This window comes from Acomys russatus, chromosome 23 (assembly GCF_903995435.1).
Source record: "Acomys russatus chromosome 23, mAcoRus1.1, whole genome shotgun sequence".
Lineage (NCBI taxonomy): Eukaryota > Metazoa > Chordata > Mammalia > Rodentia > Muridae > Acomys > Acomys russatus.
Genome location: NC_067159.1, coordinates 18,204,384 through 18,229,472, shown reverse-complemented (window position 1 = coordinate 18,229,472; position 25,089 = coordinate 18,204,384). Strand labels below are relative to the sequence as shown.

The 25,089-nt window shown below is 42.3% G+C and overlaps 1 protein-coding gene across 4 annotated transcripts in view; it reads left to right on the top strand.

The window, feature by feature from the left end:
• The window catches only part of Cdc14a (cell division cycle 14A), a 160,239-nt gene extending 136,687 nt beyond the window's left edge, over positions 1-23,552 (top strand). For 2 of the 4 annotated variants that reach the window (XM_051166033.1, XM_051166035.1), the window contains exons 15-16: positions 651-773; positions 1,454-2,021. In XM_051166033.1, the coding sequence (XP_051021990.1) occupies positions 651-773; positions 1,454-1,919 (589 nt within the window). In that variant the 3' untranslated portion in view covers positions 1,920-2,021. Of the gene's footprint in view, positions 1-650; positions 774-1,453; positions 2,022-22,378 lie in introns of those variants that run through there. The other 2 variants (XM_051166034.1, XM_051166036.1) reach the window with 2 other exon arrangements.
• The last annotated feature ends 1,537 nt before the right edge of the window (positions 23,553-25,089 follow it).

Genomic DNA, 25,089 nt, shown 5'->3' with positions numbered 1-25,089 from the left:
GACGGGGATACCCTACAGGAGAAACGGGGAATTCAAACTGCACAAATGGGTAAATGCAGTCTAGCCAGGGAACCCAGAGCCAGACCAGCACATCTAGTCAACTTTCCTGTTTTTTTAATGGGACAAAAACAACGGATACAGTTGCACAGATATATGACACATGGTATTGTCCCTCAACTGGTGTGAACAGACAGGTGGGAACCAACCAAAATGCGCAGCAATGCTTGAGGTCATGGTGCCCTTGACTAGGCGGGTTTAATCTTGTGGCCAGGAGGACCCACTCAGAGAAGCAGGTGCCAGATTAAAGAGGTTTTTAGAAGCCAAGAGTTTTTAGCCAGGCTTTCTGGAGATGGAAGAAAATCTAAATGGTTTGAATAGTAAAGTGTGAGATGTTTTAGATTTCATCAGAGAGGATTTGCGATATGAACTGTTGAGAAATGATAATGAGAGGGCAAGAAATAATGGCAGCCTCACATAGCGCAGCTGCGAGCTCGAAAGGACGGAGTGTGTCTGAATAGGACTTTCTTACCATTTTTCACGGCTTCTAGGGCATCGCGCTTTCTGAATTTACCTTGTCAGAGTTCATTGCTGAATATTTTAGGTAAACACCGCTGTAGTGTGACACTCTGTCCTTTTTTCTCCCCCCAAAGATTAAGTTCTTCCCCACAACCATCCGTGTCTGCTGCGAAGACCCCCAAAGTGTGTTTGTCCCCTTCAGCGACAGCCAAAAGGATAAACAGAGGTTCTTTGGCTTCAGGCACAAATTTGAGAAGGTAATTCTCTACTTCTTCCTGGCCACTAGCCTGAGGTAAGAAGGACCTGATGCAGGCAAGGAAGCTGGCTGCAGGTCTATGAAAGCAGGGCGCTGGGAAGAAGTAGAAAAAACCCCCAAAGAACCTACTATTTTTTTCTGGGGCATCTTGTCCTACCTCCCTGGCCAGCGGGTATAAGGCTGTGGAGGATGTGGCTATCCCAGTCTCCAAGTGACTTTGCTTCAGGTGCTGCAGATATCGTCAGGCATCCTGGTGATGTGCAAGTTCTGCTCTTCACCCAGTGTGTACAGACCGTGGGAACCAACTCAGATGTCATCATATGCTACAATATGTCTGGGATCAAATCTTGGGTTTAAGTCAACCCACAGGCCCTCCTTAGAGTTATACTCTTTGCCTCTGGCAGATACAATGATCAAATGTTCTGTTTTTAAGGCCAGTCACTGTTTAAGCCAGTTTCTTGGGTCTTGGTTAACTGCTCTTAATCAAGGGACACGACATGTTTATATAAGGCCGTGGTCGATGATGTCACCAAGAGTGACGAAGCCTTTTAGTCATCTGTGGAGATCAGAGAAGCATCTTCGTTGCATTTCTGTGATGCTGTGTTTACCTATGTGAGTATACATTGTTGACTGTTTTTTCCCTCCCCACCTGTGTCCCCCCTCCCCCTTCCCCCCTCTCAGCTTCTCCATAAACTCCCGGCTAGCTAGTTCTCTAGGGAACTTGAACGCTGTGACAGAAGACCCTGAGAACAAAAAGACGGCCTCACCCACCAAGGCAGCTTTCATAGCCAGCCCATTCACCAGCTTCTTGAATGGCAGCTCCCAGCCACCTGGCAGAAATTACCCCGAACTCAACAACAACCAGTACACCAGAAGCAACAACAGCAACAGTAGCGGTCTTGGGGGCAACCTCAACAGCTCCCCGGGCCCCCTGGGCACCAAGCTGGAGGAGCACACCACCGCCCATAGACCTTCCTTCCCAGGGGGGCTCTCTTCCTCCTCAGCAAGATTCCTGAGCCGGTCTATACCTGTAAGTTCACAGACACCACCTCTCGGTCCTCAGAACCCTGAATGCAACTTTTGTGCCTTGCCTTCCCAGCCGAGGCTGCCACCAAAGAAATTTAGTAGTGTCAAGGAAACCTTCTGACCGATGCCTTCCCTCTGGGCTGTGAAGCTGCCCATGTGCTACGTTCTGCTGGCTCCTCTTCAAGTAAATGCCGAGTTTCAACTGGGTTTTCCTCCTTCCTTCTTTTTCTCCTCCTCCCTCCTGCTGAAGTGCGTCTTTTTTTCCTTAAAAGGGAGACAGCTTTTGTTGCCTTGATCACGGACACTGTAGGCTTTGGTTGCATTTCTGTGAAGTTTTCAAAGCATTCTCACTATGTAGCATGAGGCAAGGCGCTCGATCCATACCACTTGCTTTGCTTGGGGGTGCTGCGTGATGGCTTCCCCCCACTCCTCACATCATGGTCAGGATTTGGGATAAAGAAATGTGGCAAGTGCTATGGGAGCATAGTCCACCCACAGCTGAGCATCAGGCCTCCTGTTGGGAGCTGGCAGCTGAAGTGGCAAATGAAGGGTTAGTAGGAGAAGGTCAGAGAGAGATGAAAAGGTGCCTGGGCTTCCGGGCTATGAGCAGGTAGAGTCTCTAGGGAGACATTTAAAATTAGCCACTTCTCATCCAGAGGCAAATAAGAACCGTCAACAACTTTTTAAAAAATATTTTATTAATTTATTCATATTACATCTCAATTGTTAGCCCATCCCTTGTATCCTCCCATTCCTCCCTCCCTCCCGCTTTCCCCCTACTCCCCTCCCCTATGACTGTGACTGAGGGGGACCTCCACCCCTTGTATATGCTCATAGGGTATCAAGTCTCTTCTTGTTATGCTGCTATTCTTCCTCTGAGTGCCACCAGGCCTCCCCATCCAGGGGATGTGGTCAAAAATGGCCACCAACAACTTTTGCCAAGGCATCTTTATTTAGTCACCAGGCCCCCTTTTTACTAACCCTGTTGAAGTGAAAATCTATTGGTCAAGTCTCCACTACAAATTTAATAGTTTGATCATGTCAAGAGGTACAATCATTTGGCAGGGAAAAGGGCAAAGAGGAACACTGCACACAACATGTCGAGGAGGCATGATGGTGGGCACCTTGGTAGGAGCAAGCCTGGCTCCCTGGGAAGGCTCTATCTGAAGTCTTCCGTACCACTGCTTTTTAACCAGTTGCTCAGCCAATCATCAGGACAAGACTGCTTTTCACAAGGGTGATGAGGAGAGGAAGAGGAGTGCTGCTGACTTTGTTGCTTGTGGCCCACACAGTAAGACACAGCCTCCATGGTTAGTCCATGTTGGGACCCTTCAGTCTATATGAGGACATTGCCTAAATGAGTATGCAGTGATGTGTGGGGTGGTGTGTGTGTATGTGTATGTGTGCACGTGTGTGCACATGTGTGTGTGCATGCATGTGTGTGTGTGTGCATGCATGTGTGTGTGTGCGTGCATGCGTGTGCATGTGTGTGTGCACATGTGTGTGTGCATGCATGTGTGTGTGTGCGTGCATGCGTGTGCATGTGTGTGTGTGTGCATGCGTGTGCATGTGTGTGTGCACGTGTGTGTGTGTGTGTGCATGCATGTGTGCATTTTTATGTACAGGCTCCTTGGACTCATCTCTATTCCAAGCTTCTTTTCAAAAAGTGTTTTTTTTTTCCTACACTCCATAATGCAATCCTTTCCCTAAGAAATTTTAGCATATATACTTTTCCATGTCTGATATTATTTCCATGAAAAATTTCACCATTATTTAAAAATTTTAACCTTTTTATTTTGTATGTATAGGTGGTTTGCCTGTGTGATGTAGCTGTGCACTATGGGCCTGTAGTGCCCTCGGAGGCCAGAAGAGGGCGTCTCATTGTTTCTTAGATTCTGTTCGAGATCAGGGTTCCAATTAGCCATCTACCCGTTCTTTGACCTGACTCTGATCCCTCTATATACACTGAGGAGATATGTATGATAGATAGGAAAATCCATGGCTCTGGGTGGGGGTGGGGCGGAGGTAGGTAGAGGTTTCAGGGGTATGTGCTAGATATGGAAGGAGAGTGTATTTAAACTTGCGCAATTGTGTTGTTGCATTCAGCACTTCACAGAATGAACTGAGTTCAGCCAATATTTATGCATAGTGTTTTGTGGATCAGCCCCTTTTTTAGAACTAACTGTGTGTCTTTATAATTCCAGGAAAAGTGTTATATAAATAATTGTACAAACAGCTCACGGATTACACTGCTAAAGGCTTGTGCCTTCCACATTTAATGTTTGATGCCAGAAGCATCAGGACTTTGTCAAGAAGGTCTTCCCTTTCTGGTATCCCCATTTGGGAGGGAGAAGGGGGATACCCACTCCCCTCTGCTAATCGGAACCCCCAGGTGTGGGGGGATTCTTTGCACAGTACAGATTCCTTCTGTACCCTGTGATGTTTACATAAGTGAACTTTGACCTCATCTGCATCCCATGATGTTAACATAAGTGAACTCTGACCTCATTCCTCGCTTTATTGCTTCTTTCCACCCTTCCTCCTCTTCCTCCCTCCTCCTCCACATCCCCCTTTTTGTCTAAATAGGGTGATTATATATTAATATTAATTATAAAATGTGGGCATTGAGTTGTCACTACCCCTCCTTTTGTTTTGCATTTTTTGCATTGTAAAGAAAGGTCTTTGTGACTAGAATTGCCAATATGGTTACCTTTTCCTCCCTGTCCCCCTGAGAGGAAGGAACGAGCGAGCAGACCCCCCAGTGCAGACTTCCCTTCCTGTATCTTTGTCTCTGAAGCCTTCTGTGACCTTATGGGATGCGGAGGCTTAAGTTCTGCTTCTGCTGACTGCCTGGTAGGAACACGGAGGTCTCCACTAACTGTGGGAATAAGTAGGGGCTTGGCAACCACCCTCCTTCATGGCGCGTGAAGTTGCTCTGTGAGACCGGCCTCTGCTGCTTGAAGATAAGTCAATGCAGGACCCGAGAACAAACGGGACTGACGTACACGACACAAGTGTTTTAAGGGAAATAAAACGTGAGGACCTGGGTTCAGATCTCTAGAACCATTGAAAAAGCTGGATGCTACGCTGCACGTCTGCAATCCCAGGGATCCTGGGGTGAGGCGGGAGGCAGTGACAGGAGAATTTCCAGAAGCTTGAAGGTTAGCTAGCCTGGTCCACACATCCCAGTGACCCACGACAAAGAGACCCTGACCCAAAAGAAAGCGGAAGGACAACCCAAAGTTGTCGCCCGACCTCCACATCCATATTGCAGCATGCACACCCCACCCTACCCCACACACAACCCACTTTAAACCTCTTAGGTAAGACAATGAAGTCTGCATGGTAATATCCTCCCTGTACCTTTAAGAAAGACCCAGAAACTCTTGGGGGATGGGGGTGATGGGTGTTTAGAGGGAGTCTAATATTTTAAAAGCTACAATTAGCATCTCTTTTGAAAGCTGCAATTGCTCTCTCACTTTTTGCTGCAGCTCAGCCCCCAGAAAAATGTAAAAATGATTTCCTTGTTCTGTCATTAAATGCTTTAACATGGAAAACAGGAATAAATGTTAAGGAATCCTTGTGGTTGTGACAGAATGCTGTTCTGTTCATTATGTTGGCCTGTTGGGTTAGTCCTGTCTCCACTGTCCAGTGCAAAAAGCACAGAGTTTCACTCTTGGTGATCCCCTTTACTGTAGAAACCAATTTGCTTCCTGACAGAGAAGTTTTCAAGTGCCTAAGACACGGGGGACATGTGACGAGGGTGTGGGTGGGGTGGAAGTGTTTTATTAAGTTGAAATTGCTTGTGGTAACTGTCTTGAATATTTGCTATGTTATATTTTTAATGACACTTTTCACTGAACTGCTAGTCATCACCCTGTCCTTACCTGACCCCCAAGTCTGAGGTAGGGCATGATGCGTCCCCCTCTGCGCTATTCTACATCACACTTTGGTCTTTGTTGTAGCATCTCTCAGTGCTGTGGACTTCAGTGTACGGTAGGCTCTAAGCACTGTGGGAACAGAGATGATACCTTCATTTCCATGGCTACATGCCTGGATCCTGTTATATAGTAGGCACTCAGCTATATGTTGACTGGATAAAAGGATGGATGGATCGATGTTTAAATGAATGAGGATGGTAAGAATTATTATTTCTGTTTTATAGATAAGAATCTCAAGGGGCAAAGAGATTATTAATTTTTTTTTTTTTTTGGTCCAAGATTGTCCTGCAAACAGATAACATAAATCATAACTTGAGCCTAGGGCAATTTAAATCCAAAAGATACAGGACTTGGATGGCTTTATTCCATTTATGTGCTATTACAGGCAGTTAAAAAGATAGAGTTGTAAACGATAGATATTTAAACAATATGTCTTTTTTCCCCCAATGGGGCAAGGAAGGTGTGAGGAAAGCTTAATGCTTTAGTCAGTTGGTTTTGGGGGGATAACCTGTGTGGGACCCCAGTGAGGGCAGAAAGGTGGGGAATGGCTCTTCTATGCAGTGGGGAAAGTAAGAGCTGAGTCACCTCAGTGCTGCAGTGGAGTTGAACCTGGGTTCAAACTCTGTTTCTGACACTTCCTTTTATGGAGGTGTTTGGCAACTTCTCGGAGGCTCAGGGAAATGTAATTATAATGATCAGAAGCAAATCAAATGTTTTTGCTGTGTGAGCTAACACAATATTGCAAGACTGTTTTTTTAAAAATACATATAAAAAATTGAAAATGACTCGTGATTTCCAGAGTGTTGAAACAAATGTCCATCATAATAGAATGGTTGCCGTGTTTGGTTGAGAAAAATCCTATGAAGGGTTATGCAATCGCTTATCAATACTTCAGCACTGCTTTGTAGTTGTCAGCTACTATTGCTAGTAAGAGCGGTGGGTGTTCCTAAGGCATCTGAACGGCCTGCAGGTCTGAAGAGCAGGCTGGCAGTTAAGCTGAAGCCAAGCTAGGACGCAGAAGAAGAGTAGGAACCATGGGGGACTTTAAAGCAAGAGGGACTGACAGATCTGGTGTTTTTTTGTTTTTTTTTTTGGTTGTTGTTGGAAAATTAACTTTAATTTAAAAATTTTTATTATAATTTATTCACATTGCATATTCCGATTGTTGTCCCCTCACTATTATCTTCCCGTTCCCATGTTTCCTCCCTCTTCCACCCTATTCCCCTCCCCAAGACCTCTGATGGAGCACGGGGTGGGGGGGAGTGAGGGGGGACCTCCTTCCCCATTGCATGACCACAGCCTATCAGGTCTCATCCAGATAGCCTGCTTCCTCTTCCTCTGTGTGTCTGCAGGGCCTCCTGCCAAGGGGAAGTGATCAAATTTGGAGAGGGGCACCAGAGTTCATGTCAGAGGCAGTCCCCAATCTTCCTCCTCTCCATACGTGGAGAAGAAGCTGTCCACTAGCTACATCTGAACAGAGGGGGTCTAGGTTCTCTGCTTGCCATGTCCAGAAAATTAACACTTAGAAAGTATTATTTTTCTTTTATGGTGTGTGTGTGTGTGTGTGTGTGTGTGTGTGTGTATGTGTGTGTGTGGGGGCGCGTGCATGCGCACAGGTGTGCCTATCTGGGAGGCATAAAAGGAAAAACATGCATTTGTTCTTTTTCCTGCTTTATCTTCTCCTGTTCCTTCCTCCTCCTTCCTGGCAGTTCCCTCCCTCCCTCCAAATAGTTCCTTCTTCCACTTTTATGTCACACAGATACATTTAATAAAATCTAGATTCTACTTGTGAGACAAAATGTTACCTTTATCTTTATGAATCCAGCTTAATTTGCCTAACATGATCTCCAGTTTTGTCCATTTTTCCGAAAATGGCATGTTTTCATTCTTTCTGTCTAAAAAAAAACTCCATTGTGTATAAATACTACATTTTCTTTTGGGCACTTGCCTGGTTCTGTATCTTCACTGCTATGAACACACCCATGGGTGTGCAAGCATCCTGTGCCATGCTGGGTTAGTGTCCTAGGAGTGCTGTAGCTAAGTCATATGGTAATTCTACCAGTATCCATAGTGACTGCACTAATTTTCGTCCCCACTGTCCTAGTTAGCCTTCTGTTGCTGAGATAAACACCATGACCAGAAGCAGCCTGGGGAGGGGAGAGTTTGTTTCAGGTTACACTTCTGCATCATATTCTATTACCTAGGAGCATCAGTGCAGGGACTCAAGCAGGCAGGAACCGGAAGGCAGGGGCGGATGCAGAGGCATGGACCAGTGCTCCTCATGGCTTGCTCAGCCTGCTTTTGTATAGTACCCTGGACCACCAGGCCTGGGTGCCGCCTCTCACAGTGAACAGGACCCTCACCCATCAATCATCAATCAAGAAAATGACCACAGCACAGTCTGGTAGAGACATTTTCTCAGTTGAGGCTTCCTCTTCCAAAATAACTTTGGTTGGGGTTAGGTTCGCATAGACTCAGCAGCACATCCAACATCAGTGTATAACGGTGTCTCCTCTGTCCTCACCAACTTCCATTGCTTCTTTTCCCTTGACGATAGCCACTGTGACTGAGGTGAGATGGAATTTCACCCTTGGTTGTCATTTGCTTGATGGCTAAGTATGTTAGATATTTCATGTGTTATGTCATTTGTATTTCTTTTGAGAGATGTTTGTGTGGCTCATTTTTCTGACTTAGGGCTCTCTCTCTCTCTCTCTCTCTCTCTCTCTCTCTCTCTCTCTCTCTCTCTGTGTGTGTGTGTGTGTGTGTGTGTTTGTGTGTGTGTATATTACAATTTATGGATATGAAGCACCTGTCAGATGTACAGCTGACAAAGATTTTCTCCCTTTCTGTAGGCTCTCTCATTTCTTTTACAGTGCAGAAGCTTTTTAATTTTATGCAGTTCCATTTGTCTGTCTCCCGCCCCCCCCCCCCCCCGAGCTATTGATAGTCTTTTCAGAAAGCCCTTACCTATGCCTATAGAATGATCTGACTTGATAGAGATACTGCCAGCATCTGTGTGGAGGGAGCTCTTGGTGGCACACCCGGCAGCAGGGATACCAGCCGCACTTTCTCTTCTGTGCTTCGTACCTCCCAGTTGTCCTTGTGCAAGGGTGTATAGATGACGTAGTGATTATTCTGACTTCAATACACATTATAGTATTGATAATAGTAAATAGTTCTATATGATCATTAGTGATAATAGTTTTATTGATTTTAAGATGATATACATATATATATATATATTTCAATACTGTGTGTGATATGCATGTATGGGCAAACATGTGCCATAGCATTTGTGTGTGGAGGTCAGAGCACAACTGTATAAAGTTGGGTCTCTCTTTCCTCCTTCCTGTGGGTTCCAGGGATTAAATTGAGGCTGCCAGGCTTGTATGGAAAGTGTTTTACTTGTTGAGACATCTCACCTACCCCTATATTTAGTTTTATAAATAAAAACTTAAAAATTTAATCATCCCAAGAAAAATTATGGCCCTAAAATAAGCACTTTTTGTTGTTGTTGTTGTTGTTTTTACAATATTTGAGCATTAGGTGTTGTAAAATAATGCACATTATTATTTTAAAGAATGTGTACATTCAGTTACAAGATTTCAAGACAATTTTTTTTTCCAGTTTGAGGCTTCACAATATTTCTGCTTTGTGAGACCAGCCTTTAGAATAAGCGGCTGTAGCAGTGCAGGAGGGGCTCGTAGGTATTTGGAAAGTTTTCCTGTAACAGGCTCTTCTGGAAGGGCCTTTGGGTGTCACCTACTGACATTTATTTGGTGATTTTTCTGAAACTAAAGCCTGCACTAAGCTGCTTTATGGTTCACTCAAACCTTAATCTTCACACGTCTCAGGAGTCTCGTCCTGGTGAAGGCTGTAGGCCACATCAGTGGTGGCACCCATTGTTTCTGGAATGTTCCCAGTATTCTTGGTTCTGCCGTCTCCTTATTCCCTTTGTTGTGCTGACATCTTTCATGATCTCAACTCAGTTTTTTACTTTGAACTCATGTTTAGAATCGGCAGGTGTTTTCTATAAAGAGCCACTCAGCTTCTGTTGGTTTACACATCTTTATTTACCCTGTCTTGTCCACCAATGCCGTGGTCTTTTTCATTCTTTCAGCATTGTGTTCTCACCCACTCTTGGCTTCAGGAAGATGTTTCTTAAAGCCCTCTGCTCTGTTCACCAATTTCTCCTCTTTAAAGATGTCTGTTATCTTTTGGCTCCTTTGTGCAGCTGTTCTCAATAAATTGACCCCACTCAGTACTTCCATAATTTTTAGCGTCTGAACCTACCCATGGTGAATATTTAGTACTTTGTTCTTATTGACGTGACGTGTTGATATTCTCTACTTGAACACCAATATTTATGGGTTGTCCATATGTGTCACATTATGCTAATTTTAAACTTCCTTTATCTGGACATTTCATGAGGTTCTTGAATCTCAGGGTTTTTAACATGTTGCCCAGACAGACAAAGCAATCAAAAGTTGAACATCCTGCTTGGTTTAAGGTTGGAAGTAAAATTTCCGACTTTTCCTTAGACACCACCACCCCTCCATCTCCTCTGTGTCCTCCTCCTCTTCCCTCTCCTCTTGCCTCCTCTCCTCTTCTCCTCCTCCTCCATGCCCTGCCATGCCCTCGCATTGAGATACTGAGGTTAGCCCAGCCTAACCTCAGACTGTGGACTCTTCTGCTCTAGCCACCCAGGTGGTGGAGTAGCGGCATGTACCACCATGCCCAACTCATCCTGGCATTCTTACACCATGGTTGAGTTTGCCTAGGATGCAGCTCTGCTCCCACAGCTAGTGCCCTTTCTTACATTGAGCTGGCTCGGGCCGCCCTTTGGCTGTGAAGATTCTGGAAGAAAAACCTGAGTAGCCAGTGCATCATTAGATTCTTCTATATTCTACCTCAGGCAGAATATAGGTATATCCTAGAGATAACTGGTGCTTGAAGTAGGCCTTGGGGTAAGATAGGAATATTGAATTCTATCCTCTTACATAACTAGTTGTTCGAAAATCTACTGAGTAATTGGCAAGTAAGATAAAGCATATTTCATTGTTAATTTGGAACAATGTTAGTGATGACAACAGTGAGCAGTTTGTTGGTTGACTCGGTCGCTGTCAGTTCCTGACCAAGTAAGTGCTCTTGTCTTTCAGTCGTGTGTAATGGGTTCTCCTGATTTCAGCTTCATGCCCATTCTCTGTGTTGAGAATAATGACCCATCCTCACTTTAAATGTATTTAGTCATTGAATCATCATGAATGGTTTACTAACATAACAGATGACAAAATAAAGGTGAAATTTGTTAAATACTTTGAATTCGTGTTCATGTAATTGAATGTTAGTATATTTAATAGTGAAGATGATTCTAAGCTTCTAAATTTTTTTTTGTTTTTGAATTGCTATGATTTTTTTTTCTCCCTTCTTTGTTCTGATCTTGCTTTAGATTTGATGCATTCTTTTCTTTCTTTCTTTCTTTCTTTTTGTGGAGAGATACTGGGGCACTAGTCATAGAACATGAACTCAGTGCCAGCATTAAAGCATATCCTTGGCATTTGCTCAACACTGCTGCTCTTTTGTTTCCCTCCTAAGGGACCTGGGCATTTTACTTGGCAAAGTAGCCCATTGTTTCAGAGCCAGCAAAGTGCAGGTGCCTTTAGATTTGCATGCAGCTATGCACGTAGAGTTTGCAGATGTACCTCGCTGTAATTTAAATCTCCAATGTTAAACAGTAGTGTACATTAATTTCCTGTATAAAGCCTGCCTGCTATTTTTGTCTCTCCGTTTGAAAGCACCTTTCAAATATACAATTTGCTGTAAGTGCCAAGTTTGATACAAAAAAAAAAAAAAAAAAAAAAAAAAAAAAGCATGGCATTAAGGTAGTTTATAGTCTCTTAATTGCCATTAGTATTACACTTAAATTTACTCACTCATTTCTCCCTGCCCCCCCCCTTCTGCTATGGAGGATTGTTCTAGATAAAACTGTCACATACTGAGCAAGTGCTCTGCCACTGAGTTAGTTATATCTTCAGCCCCTTTTCACTTTATATTTTTGAGAGTAGGTCTCACTAAGCCACATGGGCTAGCCTGAGCTTGCTGTAGCCCGGTCAGCCTGTTCTTGAACTGGGACCCTCTAGAGCGAGCAGACCTGCTGTATCTTTTTTCTTACATAATAATAGCAATACTGTTACACCACCAGGAACTAGTACGGTTTTAATATTGCATTTACTTTTATCTTATTCATAGTTTAGAAGCCAGGAATAAAAGAGAGTAAGTACTTTTTATATGCATGTAAAGCTCAACCAATTAAAAAAATATTGTACCTAATGTATATACCCTCATTACAGGTCTCAGTGTTGTTTCTCTGAAGCAAAGTCAGAGACTCCCAATGTTTTCTACCAGACTGATGGTTCCACACAGGCATCTCCTGGCTCAGTGCCTCTTCAGCCTTCATTCCTCGTCCTTCTTTCATTGTGCTCCCACTGCTTACCCCCCCGCCCCCCCCCCCTTAAAATTCCCACCTTCCAATTTAAGACGGTTCCAAAGGCTTTTAGGATTGGCTGTACTATAAGGAGATGCTTTCTCTTTTGCTTTAAAATTCCGTAGTTTCCAGAACACATCTAGGCATAGACTCTTGACAGTCACTGCTGTTTGGTCTCCTTGTGTTCTGATGGCGTCTTCTGTGATGGAAAAATTCCCAACTACTAACTTGTTAGCTACTTCTCTTCTGCTTTCCTTTTACTTTCTCCATAAGATTCGGAAAATTGGGTAAAACCTCCCATCCAGTGTGAAGCTGCCTGCACAGAAGGAAAGTGACCTCGGGGTATTTATGCCGACGCCTGTCAACGTTTCCTCAATATTTCTGACCTTCTGTTTTATATTTTTAATCCTGAGCTCTAACTAATACTGTGATTGAATTCTTCCTGTTTCCCAGGTACTGATTGTCTTTTGGGTGCGTGCACTTGGGTGTCTGCCTGTTTGTGAGCATGACGAAATGTTTCAATGGCCTCATCCTTCTTGCCTAGCATCTCTGCTTCCTTCGGGTTGTTATAGCCATCTGTTCGTTTGAATTTGGGCCTGCCAGTTTGAGTGGCATGGTTTCTTGTTCTCTCTATGATCGGTTTCTTGAGAGTTTCAGATGCTCAGCCTCTTGTTTCTGCTTAGGAGACTTTGTCTTAGATGTGGCCTTGCCTGTTCTCTCAGTGTCACTTTTCTTGTATGTTGCAGCATGCTAGTTGGCAGGTTCACTCTGAATGCAAGATTTTGTATGTGTGTGTATGTGTGTGTGTGTATGTGTGTGTGCGCATCTGTGTGTACATGTATGCGTGTGTGTCTATGTGTGTGCATCTCAGTGTGTGCATGTATGCATGTGTGTGTGCATGTGTCTGTGTGTGTATATGTATGCATGTGTGAGTGTGTCTCTATCTGTGTGTGTGCATGTATGCGTGTGTGTCTATATGTATGCATGTGTGAGTATTTGTGTGTGTATCTATGTGTGTGTGTGTACGTGTGTGTGTACGTGTGTGTGTGTGTGCGCGCGCGCGCGCATGCGTGTGCATTCGTGAATAGACCAGAGGTTGATGTTCAGTGTCATCATCATTCTCTACCTTATCTCTTGAGGCAGGATCTCTCACTGAGACCCCCGTTTGATTGACAAGGCTGACTGGTCTGTAAACTCGAAAGATCTTTCTGTCTCTGCCTTCCCAGTGCTTGGGTTACATGTGTGTGCCACTGTGCTCAGCTTCAGTGTGAATGCTGAGGATCTGAATTCAGATCTTGATGTTTGTGTGACAAATACATTGCTCACTGAGCCATCTCCCCAGTGCCAGATGGATGGTTTGTATTTGTTTGTCTGCTTCGCTTCTCCTTCACATTTCTTTCTTCTTCTTCTTCTTCTTCTTCTTCTTCTTCTTCTTCTTCTTCTTCTTCTTCTTCTTCTTCTTCTTCTTCTTCTTCTTCTCCTTTTCCTTCTTCTTAAGTTTCATTTTACTTTTTAACTTACATAAGAACTATGCCTACGTGGGATGGAGAGATGGCTCAGAGGTTAAAGGCACTGACTGCTCCTCCAGAGGTCCTGAGTTCAATTCCCAGCAACCACGTGGTGGCTCACAACCATCTATAATGTGATCTGATGCCCTCTTCTGGCCTGCAGGTTTCCATGCAGGCAGAGCACTGTAGATATAATAAATAAAATCACTTAAAAAAAAAAAAAAAGAACTATGGCCTATTTATGTGATGTTTTGATATGCAGTAGTCAAATCATGGTGACTAGCATACTCATTGCCTTGACTAATTTATCCTTTCTTGTGGGTTCTGCTGAGTTTTGGGCCCAGGTTTGTTTCTCAGGCATGGGTGGCTATGAATAAGTCCTGGCCTGAGGACAGTGACGATAGTTTCTCCAGTCCCCTTTCACAGCTGTGGCTTTATACCTGGGGATTTTAGCCTTTGTGTCCTTGAGAACAGAACAGCTGGCCACCTCCACTTGTCTCCCGCTTTGTAGTCAGTGGCCACTGAGGCTGGGTTTGTTTCCAGGTCACAAGGATGTTGATCTTGCTTTGAGTCCTGTAGCAGTTTTCATTTCCTCCTTACATTTTACAAATATTTAGTACTTGCCCGTGGAGGGGGTTTGGAGTACAGCTTGCTGCCTGCAGCCTGTTTTAGGGCCTTTTGGACATTTAAAGCTCATTGCCCTCTGCTTGTGAGTATTACTCTCCTGATCCTGTCAGGAAGCTCCTCACGTCCTTGAGTGTCTCATACTCCACCTCTCTGCCATTCCTTACACGTGCTGTGCTCCCACCCCACTCTCCCTTCCTCCTCCCCTCTGCCTCTCACACTCTCTGCACAGCTCTTATTGGCCACACTTGACAATAGCAATCACAGCCTTTTCAGAAGTCACCCTATTTTGCTCCTTTGGCCTAGATCACTCCTCTCCTACATAGAGAGTCACCTATGTCATGGATGTGTGAGGGGTCCCTGGATCCTTACAGAGCTGATTGGTAAACCTGAAGTAAGAGAGACATGTCAGGTAGAAAAAAATGACATCTAACCTTTGGATATCTCATGATATCTAGATTTTCCCTATTTCTTATAGGTTTATTATATATTTTCATATTTTTAAATATTGACATTGTTTTCCTTCAAACTTCTGAAATTCTCTCACTCCCCATTCCCCAATTCTCTTTCTGTGTAAAGACCTATTTTTATGGCATCCTCCTCTCGTATACAGAAAGCACTCACGTGGGATGCGTATCCTTACACAGATAGCACATGACTTAGGAAGTCTTGCAGTCTGACACAGCTGCCTCCAGGTCCCATCAGTCCTTTCAGCGCATCCTTCCGTTCTTCCCTCAGCTGTGAGAATCGGTCTCTATGATAGCCCCTCTGTGCTGACTCCCTGTCACAAGCATCTCTTGCCTTTAATTCCCCATGTCTGGTTGTCTGTATTAGTTTCTGAGGCAGGACTCATCAAGTTGTATTCTTTCAGTATTATTCAGGGAGTCTGTTGTCTTCAGCACCGAGTCTTGATCTCTTGGGTTAGCATTCAAGGCTCTTCCCGTGCCTTGTGGCTTGCTTCCTTTCAGCGGCTGTTTCAGCCTGAAGCTGAGCACATGGCATTCACACTGTGTTTTGTCCCCCCCCTTTTCTGCTTGGTTTTATATTTCCTGGCCTGTTGAAACAAGCTCTCTTGATGACACGTCTGTGACCAATCCAAGTAGAAAGGCTTTGACTTCTCAACTCTCATACAAGTGCTGACACACCTGTCACTTACACAGTCAACGTATCCAAGACTTTCTCTCTCATCTGCTGGCCTTTAAGCTGCTTAGAGCGTCTTTGTTTGCCAAAGCTCTACAGATTAAGGAATGCCTAATAAGTAGTATTGAATTAGAAGTTGGATATCTGTGCTCGTGCTAAGCAAAGGAACCTAGGAGCTCATATGCCCTGTTAGACTTTCTAGACTGTGAAGCACTACTCAAAAGAAACACCAAGTTTTTAGTTTTAACATTAGTATACAGTAATCTGGAAGTTGTCAGGTTTTTTTTTTTTGAAGGATTGTGGCTTTACTAAAATAGAAAATAAATTTAAAACAAGCTTGCATCAATATAATTTTGTTCAGATGAACTGAAAACACCCAAGTAACGGTTGACTGAGTCAAGCAAGGTGTCAACAATCTGTCATCTAACAATTGAACTCTTTGTGATTGCTGAAAAGCCTATATTAAATTCCCTAGGGAAAAAAAAAAGACTCTATTAAAAGCCATGTAGGAAGGTAAAAGAATATTTTACATCATGTTTTAATTAACCAGAATTGTCTTGTTACATCTTGGGGCCCTTGGAATACATAAAAGATACAGGGAAAGTGTGTATACCCGTTTCTTTTTCTTTTCTTTTTTTGGTTTTTGAGACAGGGTTTCTCTATGTAGCCTTAGCTATTTTGGACTTGCTTTGTAGACCAGGCTGGCTTTGAACTCACAGACATCCACCTGCCTCTGCATTCCTGAGTGCTGGGATCATAGGCATTCACCACCATGCCTGGCTTGTATATACCCTTTTCTTTTCTTTTCTTTTTCTTTTTTTTTCCCATTCAGTTAAATTTTATAGCTTAGTATCAATATGTGTGTAGTGGCATGTTTTTATTTTTTTTTTAATTTATTCTTGTTACATCTCAATGTTTATCCCATCCCTTGTATCCTCCCATTCTTCCCTCCCCCCCCATTTTCCCGTTATTCCCCTCCCCTATGACTGTTCCTGAGGGGGATTACCTCCCCCTGTATAAGCTCATAGGGTATCAAGTCTCTTCTTGGCAACCTGCTGTCCTTCCTCTGAGTGCCACCAGGTCTCCCTATATACCCTTTTCAAAGCTGACTTTATCACTGCCCTTCAGACTTTTTGTGTTGACCATAAAGTCGTCTCCATTGGTGTTTCATCTACCATCCCTGAAAAATTTACATTATGTCACTAGAAGCAAACTTTTTAAATTGTCGAGAAACCTTATTTGTGGAAATATGTATTAGTGTGCATAGTTTGTATGTTAATTCTTAAATAGTAAAGCATAGCCTCAAGCTATTATAGAGACATGAAAAGGATATACGGCAAGAACATAAAGGGAGTTGTGGATTGAAATTACCCAGAGTTCACTTGTTCCTCAATGGCTGTGATGCAAGGGTATAAATAAAGCCTCACATTATCAAATATATACTTTTCTTAATTACCTAAAACGTTAAAATAAACTTTTTTTCCTTTGGTGCATTTTGCCTCTATAGTAAGAATTCACACTGGGGCAACAAGAAGACCATGTGTTTCTTTCTTAAGAGACTTGGGGAAATAATGAAATATAATAGAAATTCAGTGTGGCCAAAGGCCACGCAGAAACTGTTCTCTCTGACTTCCCAGGGCACTAACCCAGGAGCTGCTATAGAAGTTATTTGGACAGACTGCGTCTGTACCCATCTGCTGTCATGATGCTACTCTCTGCCAGCCTTTCTTATTTGTTGTTTTTGCATTCACTAACTGTCTGTACTGTATGCATAGCTATAATTATGAGATCTTTTTTTCTGCTGCGATTAAGAAGCTGGGCTGTTTAAGAAAGAAACACCTCCAGAGAAGCTAAAGTTTTAACGTTAAGACATACATCTGCCAAAACAGATTAGGAGCGAGTTTCCAGAACAGAACAAGCAGTCTTGATCTCCCTTACCTAACACTTTGTTTTATGTCAAACTTCCCTGCTTTCAGGGAATGACGCTTCTTGACGGGAGCTTGTTTTGTTTTGTTTTTTCTTTTCTTTTTTTCTCTTTTTTTGACATAAAACATTTTGAGGCTGAAAATATTGGGCAATCCACTTCACCTGTGCTTCCCAGGTCAAATATTGCCACATTATTTTCTTGTATCCATACTGTAATAATGCCATGCAGTCCTAATAGACCTGATTTAGTCTGAGAGCCCCATGGGAACCTACTGACCAAATGGGCTTGAGATGAAATATCTTGGTTATGTAAGCCCTTGTGAACATAAAATGATCTTTACACCTCAGGTTTCATGACTGTGCCACTTATCTATGTCGTTATCTCTATTTATTTGTTTTACTGCCATTGACATTAACACCTGACGCTGAGGTTAGAGGCGTGCGCCGCCACATCTGGCCATGTACGTGTTCTTATATTGAATTTTTAAAAATTCTTTTCTGATGAAAAATAATTTTAAAACGTACAATCTCCTTTAATGTAGCACACATAATACCTATTTTGCAATTTATATATCCTTGTTCTTGTCAGGGTGAAAGAGCCTGTTAGATGGAGTAAGTCATGATTACAGGACAGATATTTGAAGTTCCTTTGAGGAACTAGGCTGATGTTTGTGCTTAGAACCAGGCTCCTAGGCTTCAGACTCCATCATTTCCTGCCTGAGTAATCTGGGGCAAATAACTTCACTGCTATGTGCTGCAATTCCCTCGTCTGTGAAATGGGTGGTATAAAGAATTTAATGAGTAAATACAAAAGAGATGTCTAAACTGTGTCTGATACATGGAAAAATACTCAGTAAATTTCTCAGAATAGATGAACTGCCAAGTATTGTATCTTATGTATCAAGAACTCCAAGTAGAAAAAAAAAAAAAAAAGAACACCAAATAGTTTTATTTTCATCTGGTTTAATAAAGTTAATGGTAATGATGATACTGTTTTTCAAATACAAAATACATTATTATTATAAAAATTAAAAATTTAATAACTGGTTACTATACTTGCTATAACGTTAGTACCGGCTGAGTACCTCTCATTTAAATAATTTTAAATTTATATATATGTATTATGGGGATGGGGCCTGAATAGTAACAAGATCATGTTTCCTGTACAGTTTTATGAACAAAGCCTGAAATGTAACATTATGCATTTTGTTGTTGTTTGTTTTTATGCCCGTATGCTGACTGTAGACATCATATGAGGTCACTATGGGAAATTTTGCTTATGTCTGGTCAGTTGTAGATATTGAAGCTGTTCAGAGTTTGGACTGGACTTCTGTGACATATAGCAGTTGGAAGAAACTCTGCACAGTTGGTGTCTGTGTAAGAAACCGGGAGACATGCTTTGTCATGTGCGCATTCCATGAACCGAGCAGCTACGGAGGCTTAGCCATCCTTTGTCTGTGCTGAGAGGCCACGTGCAGCTTACTGATGCTTCCCTTTAAGGTCTTTGTGGCTGAGCCCAGGTGGCCCCGAAAACCCCTGGCCCTGACCCCATTGCGTGGCACACAGTGCTCTGGAATCTGTTGTTTCTGTCGCCCTTCATTGTTCCTCCTCAGATAAAAGGTCTTGCAAGTGTTTAGTTGTGAGGTCTTGAACTCAGCAGATCTCGTAGACTCTGGCGTTTTTCTTCCCCTTCAGTCTTTTTCATTAAAGGGTTTTATTTTTAGATTGAGAATAAAAGGAAGTTAGTTTCTTGCAAAATACTGAAGTTGCAATAATTTGCTAACTCCATTTTAAATGATATTTTATTATTTTCTCTTTCCTTGTACTCTCCAAAGAAGCCGCGGAGTACGATTTGTTCCAGGAATCTTAATATTGCATTTCCACCTCGCTCTGCCTAGTTTATCTATAATTGTTCACCAAATGAGTGAATTGGCAGGACAAAAGGCTCTGCTTTGGCCAAATTTGTTTGCAAAGATCTGTAGAGCCGTTTCAAGATTGTAAGAGAGCAAATTGTGTCTGGAAACCACAAAGCAGGTGGAATTGCGGTGAACTGTATTTGAAGTTGGACTGCATCTCAGGGCTGGTGGACGTGGCTATGAAAAAGGAGACCAAGGGATACATACTCCATGTGCGTAAGGGAGACCTCAAGGTGTTCTGAAGTAATTTCTGTTTTCCAGATCAGGGAGTGGGGAGAGTTAGGAAGTGAAAGGTACAAATACACACGCGTGCATGCGCGCGCGCACACACACACACACACTCAAGCATGCGCACACACACGCACGCACATACACAGGCGCGCACACACACGCACACAAAGTTTACAAGATACATTGATGTCTGTGTAAGAATCCTTGAAGAAAGTTTCAGTCAATTTACTACTGTTTGCTGCATTCTGCACTGGTTGGGTAATGATGAAGCCCCGAGGCTCTAAGAGGCACTTGCAAACTCAGCTTTGTTGTTGTAAATTTCTAAGCTGTTTAAAGGGCTTCTAACGTCTGTTGGGGAGAGCATTTGCAACTTCTTTGGCCGGAGCAAAAGCACGAGTTGAACATTCCAGAAGGCAGAGCGTCTGCAATACACAGGTGCGATGTCCTTGCTGGCAGGGAGACACTTCACTAAGCTGTGCCTCTGACTCATTTCAGATGTCAGGAGGAACTGGGGAAAAGCAGCTAGGGCAGTGATGACTAATACTAACACTGCTGTTCTTTTTTTACATTTTATTTTATTTTATTGCTTTATTCATATTATATCTCAATGGTTATCTCATCCCTTGTATCCTCCCATTCCTCCCTCCCTCCCATTTTCCCCTTACTCCCCTCCCCTATGACTGTGACTGAGGGGGACCTCCTCCCCCTTTATATGCTCATAGGGTATCAAGTCTCTTCTTGGTAGCCTGCTATCCTTCCTCTGAGTGCCACCAGGTCTCCCTATCCAGGGGACATGGTCAAATATGAGGCACCAGAGTTTGTGTGAAAGTCAGTCTCCACTCTCTACTCAACTGGGGAGAATGTCCTGTCCATTGGCTAGATCTGGGTGTTCTTCAAGCTGAAAACACGAGGGCTTGATAGCATCAGCCTGTTGCACAGGACAGCTCCTCGGTGGGATTGCTGTATTATGCAGCTTAGTCCTTATGGTCTCACTTCTCTTTTGAAGCCTAACTATAAACCACACCACAAATCAAGGAAGTTCACTTGCAAAAACTTTCACCTTTTCTTAGAGTTCCTGACGTTGGACCTCGCGTAGCCCAGAGAACCACCCTTCTTTCTCTTCCTTCTGTCCTTTGCTGGTGGTACACAATGTTAATTTTATTCTGTGGACACTGCTATCTATCTAAATAAATACCTCTACCATTTTAAATTTTTTTTCAAGACAGGGTTTCTCTGTATATCCTTGGCTATCCTGGGCTCACTCTGTAGACCAGGCTGGCCTCAAACTTACAGAGCCTCTGCTTTGTGAGTGCTAGGATTACAGGTGTGCACCACCGGGCCTGGCAAGTAGCTCAGCCTTTATTTCATGTGTTATGATAATGGGTTCTGCCTTTTGAGAATAAAGATTGTAGTTGCCAACTTTGATTAAAAAATACTTAGTAAATGGCTGTTGATAGGGTATACAGTTTCCTGGGACTTTGAAGCTGACCCTTTTTTTTTTTTTTTTAAAGATTTATTATGTATACAATGTTCTGTCTGAATGTACAAATGCATGTCAGAAGAGGGCACCAGTACTCATTACAGATGCTGTGAGCCACCATATGGTTGCTGGGAATTGAACTCAGGCTCTCTAGAAGAGTAGCCAGTGCTGTTAACTTCTGAATCATCTCTCCAGCCCTGACCTGTTAGTTTTATGTTTTTATAAATTCTTTGGAAACTCTGTGTGTGTGTGTGTGTGTGTGTGTGTGTGTGAGAGAGAGAGAGAGAGAGAGAGAGAGAGAGAGAGAGAGAGAGAGAGACAGACAGACAGACAGACAGACAGACAGACAGACAGACAGACAGAACAGACTAATAGCTACATCATCACCAAAACGGACCAGTTTTGTAATTTCTATTCATAAAATACATCATGTTAGCAAAATGCTGCAGATTGGTTTGAAAAAAGTATTGAATGAGAAAAGGAGGCATCTTGTGGAGAACCAAGTAGTTGTTGATCCAGGCATTTGGTGAGAGGAACTGTGCCGAGGATCTTTGATGCTTTGAATTGATCTGTCTCCTGGGTCAACACCACGTGCTTCCCAAAAGCCACTTTGGTCAGCTTTCTGCTGCCTCTGCCCCTTTCCTGCGTGTGTCTGCTATCCTGGCGTTCTGACGCATGCCCCTTGTGCTCTGCTCATAGTGTCTGTCTCGATGTGGAAGGGTCTGGGTGGTCCTACATGCTCACCTGCTGTCCTGTTGTTGTAAGACTGCTGTCTGCAGCTTTGAGTCCTCAGATGAGATTCCAAAGCTCATGTACTTTTTGTTTCCTTAGCGGAAAGGACTTATAAGGTATTGATTAAACTCCAGCATTCTTAAGGACTGTATTTAAGTGGCTGCTAACTCTGTTTGAGAAGCATTAGCATGCCACTTATGTGTATTAAGTGAAACAAAAATCATAGTTCTAACAGCTCTCAATTAATTATAATTATCACTTAATGTTTTTGAGTAATAGATAATATTACTACACTAAGGCTCAAAATCAAATTGATGCTACATTTTTGCTTTCAATTATTACTTGACTGGAGTCATTCTTAACCATTATTAAATCTTTTAAAATATTAAGTTTTCTAACAGTCACTTTACCTAACCAAATGTCTTGCTTTCTTAGTAAAAGCTCACTTCCCCTTATCATTTGCTTTCTTAGTTTATTTCATGTGCCTTTTCTATAATAGACCTGAGTTGCCCTGTGTTGAAGGAGGGGGCTGTACGACATTTTGGATGCTTTAATGTGTGATGAAATTTAATCTGAGCTTATGTCTCTCCCTACACAGTCCCTTCAGTCTGAATATGTTCATTACTAAAGCCTTGCTGCTCCAGTGAAGGCGGCTCCATTCTTAGACATCTGGATGTGCAATGTGGACGAAAACAGCTGCTTGCCTGGAGGATATCCACCTTCTTACCTTAAATTATAGAGAGTGTTAACCTAGCACCAGAGAGACTTGAGACCAGAGCACTGGCTGATGACTACTATAAATGCACTGTGATGATGTTTATGGCGGTGTCCATACTTGTAAAGACAGTTTTAATGTTAAATTTGGTATTTTGGAAGCTTATTTTTAATGTATTTCAGTAATGTATTTGTTACTGCATTTACTTGTACAGTGTTACATTATATATGTATCATGAACTTTATAAAAGACTATTTTGGTAATTTTATAAATATATAAAATTATGTAAAAGCTAGACTATATTTTGATTTAGATTTTTCTTGCTGTTTGCTACCAAAAATTTGTATTTTAAATTTGTTTAGCTTTAGTATGGCTTTGTCTACAGTGAGGAAATAATTCCTCCTTATGAAGTAACAGTGAGGGAGCCCGTCATTAGGAAGTGATTTTAATGCTCCCCACATGAGCTCAGTAGATCGGGCGTTCTCTGCTGAAGTGAGTCTGATTTGAGTCCATCCAAATTTATCTCTACCAAGAGTGAGGTTGTTTGATAGGGTTTCTGTAGGAAAAAAACCCTTTTCCCTTTGTTTTTATTCTTGAACCTTTTAAGTAGGAGGCTTAAAAAACACACTTTAGCATTTCCTTAAGACCAGAATTCGCTGGGCATTTCTTCTGAAATCATAATTTTTTCCTTTTTGAAATGACAGAACATTCCAAATGCTTTTATTTTTCTCTCTCTCTCACGAGTGCTTTAAGAAAAAATATGCCTTACACTATTTATTTTGCTTATACCTTTGTATAAATATGCAAAGGAGGGATACGGATTTTAAGACCTATATCTACGGTTCGAAGGAACACCCTCAGTAACTGTACAACAAGGCCGTTAAAGACCAAAATGCACATCAAAAGAGTTAATAACTCAAACGCCCTGTTCTCGGTACGAGGTGGTCGTTGCCCTGTAAGCACGCGTGGTCTGATGCCACTTTTAAAGCAATGAAGGAATAAACTGAAGAGAATGCTGCTAAGTGGGTAGATCTGTACACTAACAGAGGTGTTTTAATGGAAGTCCATTCCTCTCATGTGCTCACGGGTCTGTCTAGAACCAGAAGAGAAAGAAAAGAACCCGCCAAGGGTATGTACGCTCTGCCCTTCCATGTAAGTGTGACTCCATATGTAAGTTTCCAGAAGCCTATTGACTTCTTGTCTGATATAGAGATTTTAAATATTGATTCTCTTCCAGGATGCTTGAAAGCAGGCAAGGGCTAGTTAAACAGATTCATACAAAGAGCTTTACTCCAACTGTTGAATTATTTATGATGTTTATGAGGAGAGGGTATCTTCTGCCTGTTACATATGCTTTGGCAAGACACCTTGCTTAGGTTTTACACTTTTCAAGTGACATTGTAATGAATGCTTGACTCAGGCTTGTTAGCACAATTTCCCAGAGCTACAGCACCAAATAATTGCACTCACCTGATGCAAAGTTGATTTATATGCTCTAAGAATCAAAAGCATAAAGAGGAATTAAATTCTATATCTTTCCAAAGTTGAAAAAGTAGACTATTTAATTATGAGTTATTATGTTTAAATGTTGGTTCATTGTATACGGAGGGAATACTATTTCTTTCAAGTTATCATTGAAAAGTAATCAAGGTGACATTTGAGATGTGGGGGAAGAGAACCATATTATCATTTTTAGTTGTTCTATGACACTAGTGAGTGCAGCTACTAAAGTGTCTGTAAAGTTGACTACTGTACATTTTCCATAATTATGTGTGTATATATGCCATGTGTATTTACATGTGTATGTCTTAAGCTTATTTATACACATGTACATACATAAGGCACACCAAGAAGGGGATGTATAGATAGAGATTATATAGCAGAGAGATTCTCCACTTATAATAAAAATTGTTTGCCATGTATTTTGTTATGAATAGTTTATCTTTCAGAAAATATTTTGTTCTATTTTGAAGTGTAGAAGAATACACTGCTAATAAATAAAAGTTTTATGGAATTTACTCCTGGATACTCATCATTTGGATTTTGAGTTGTTAGTGTACTAAAGCCTCTTTGTAATTTTATTCTTGACTCCATTTGGTTGGCTCCCTTCGGCTTCCCCAGGCTCAGAAGTCTCAATTTTCAGTTCATCTTGTACTGATATTACTGTGTTGCTTGTTGCTCACGAGGCCACACGCTCAGAGCAACCTTGTGCTTCGACTTTCACAAGCATCAGAGAATACTAGATTTCTGGTCTCCCTCTTTATATCTCTGGTTTTCCTTTCTGTTAATAAAACACTGCTGAGGACCCAAAGCTGTGGGTCCTGCTATGTCATTTGCAACTATTGACGATGCTTGTGCCTCAAGCTGGGCACCAGCCAGTTCTTTTTGGTGAAGAATGACCGTTTTCCTTAAAGGAAAAATTACAGAACTGAATCAGATGAGCTATTATGATGGCCTTGTCCTGCCCTTGTCCAGAAAGCACAGGGAAACACTTTCCTGTGGATGGGAAGGGGTTTTTTTATCTGGAGGTTTTCCCCCTCTTCCTAGTGAGGGAGATCAAACCTCAGATTTCATTCTAGTGAAACTCTTTACCC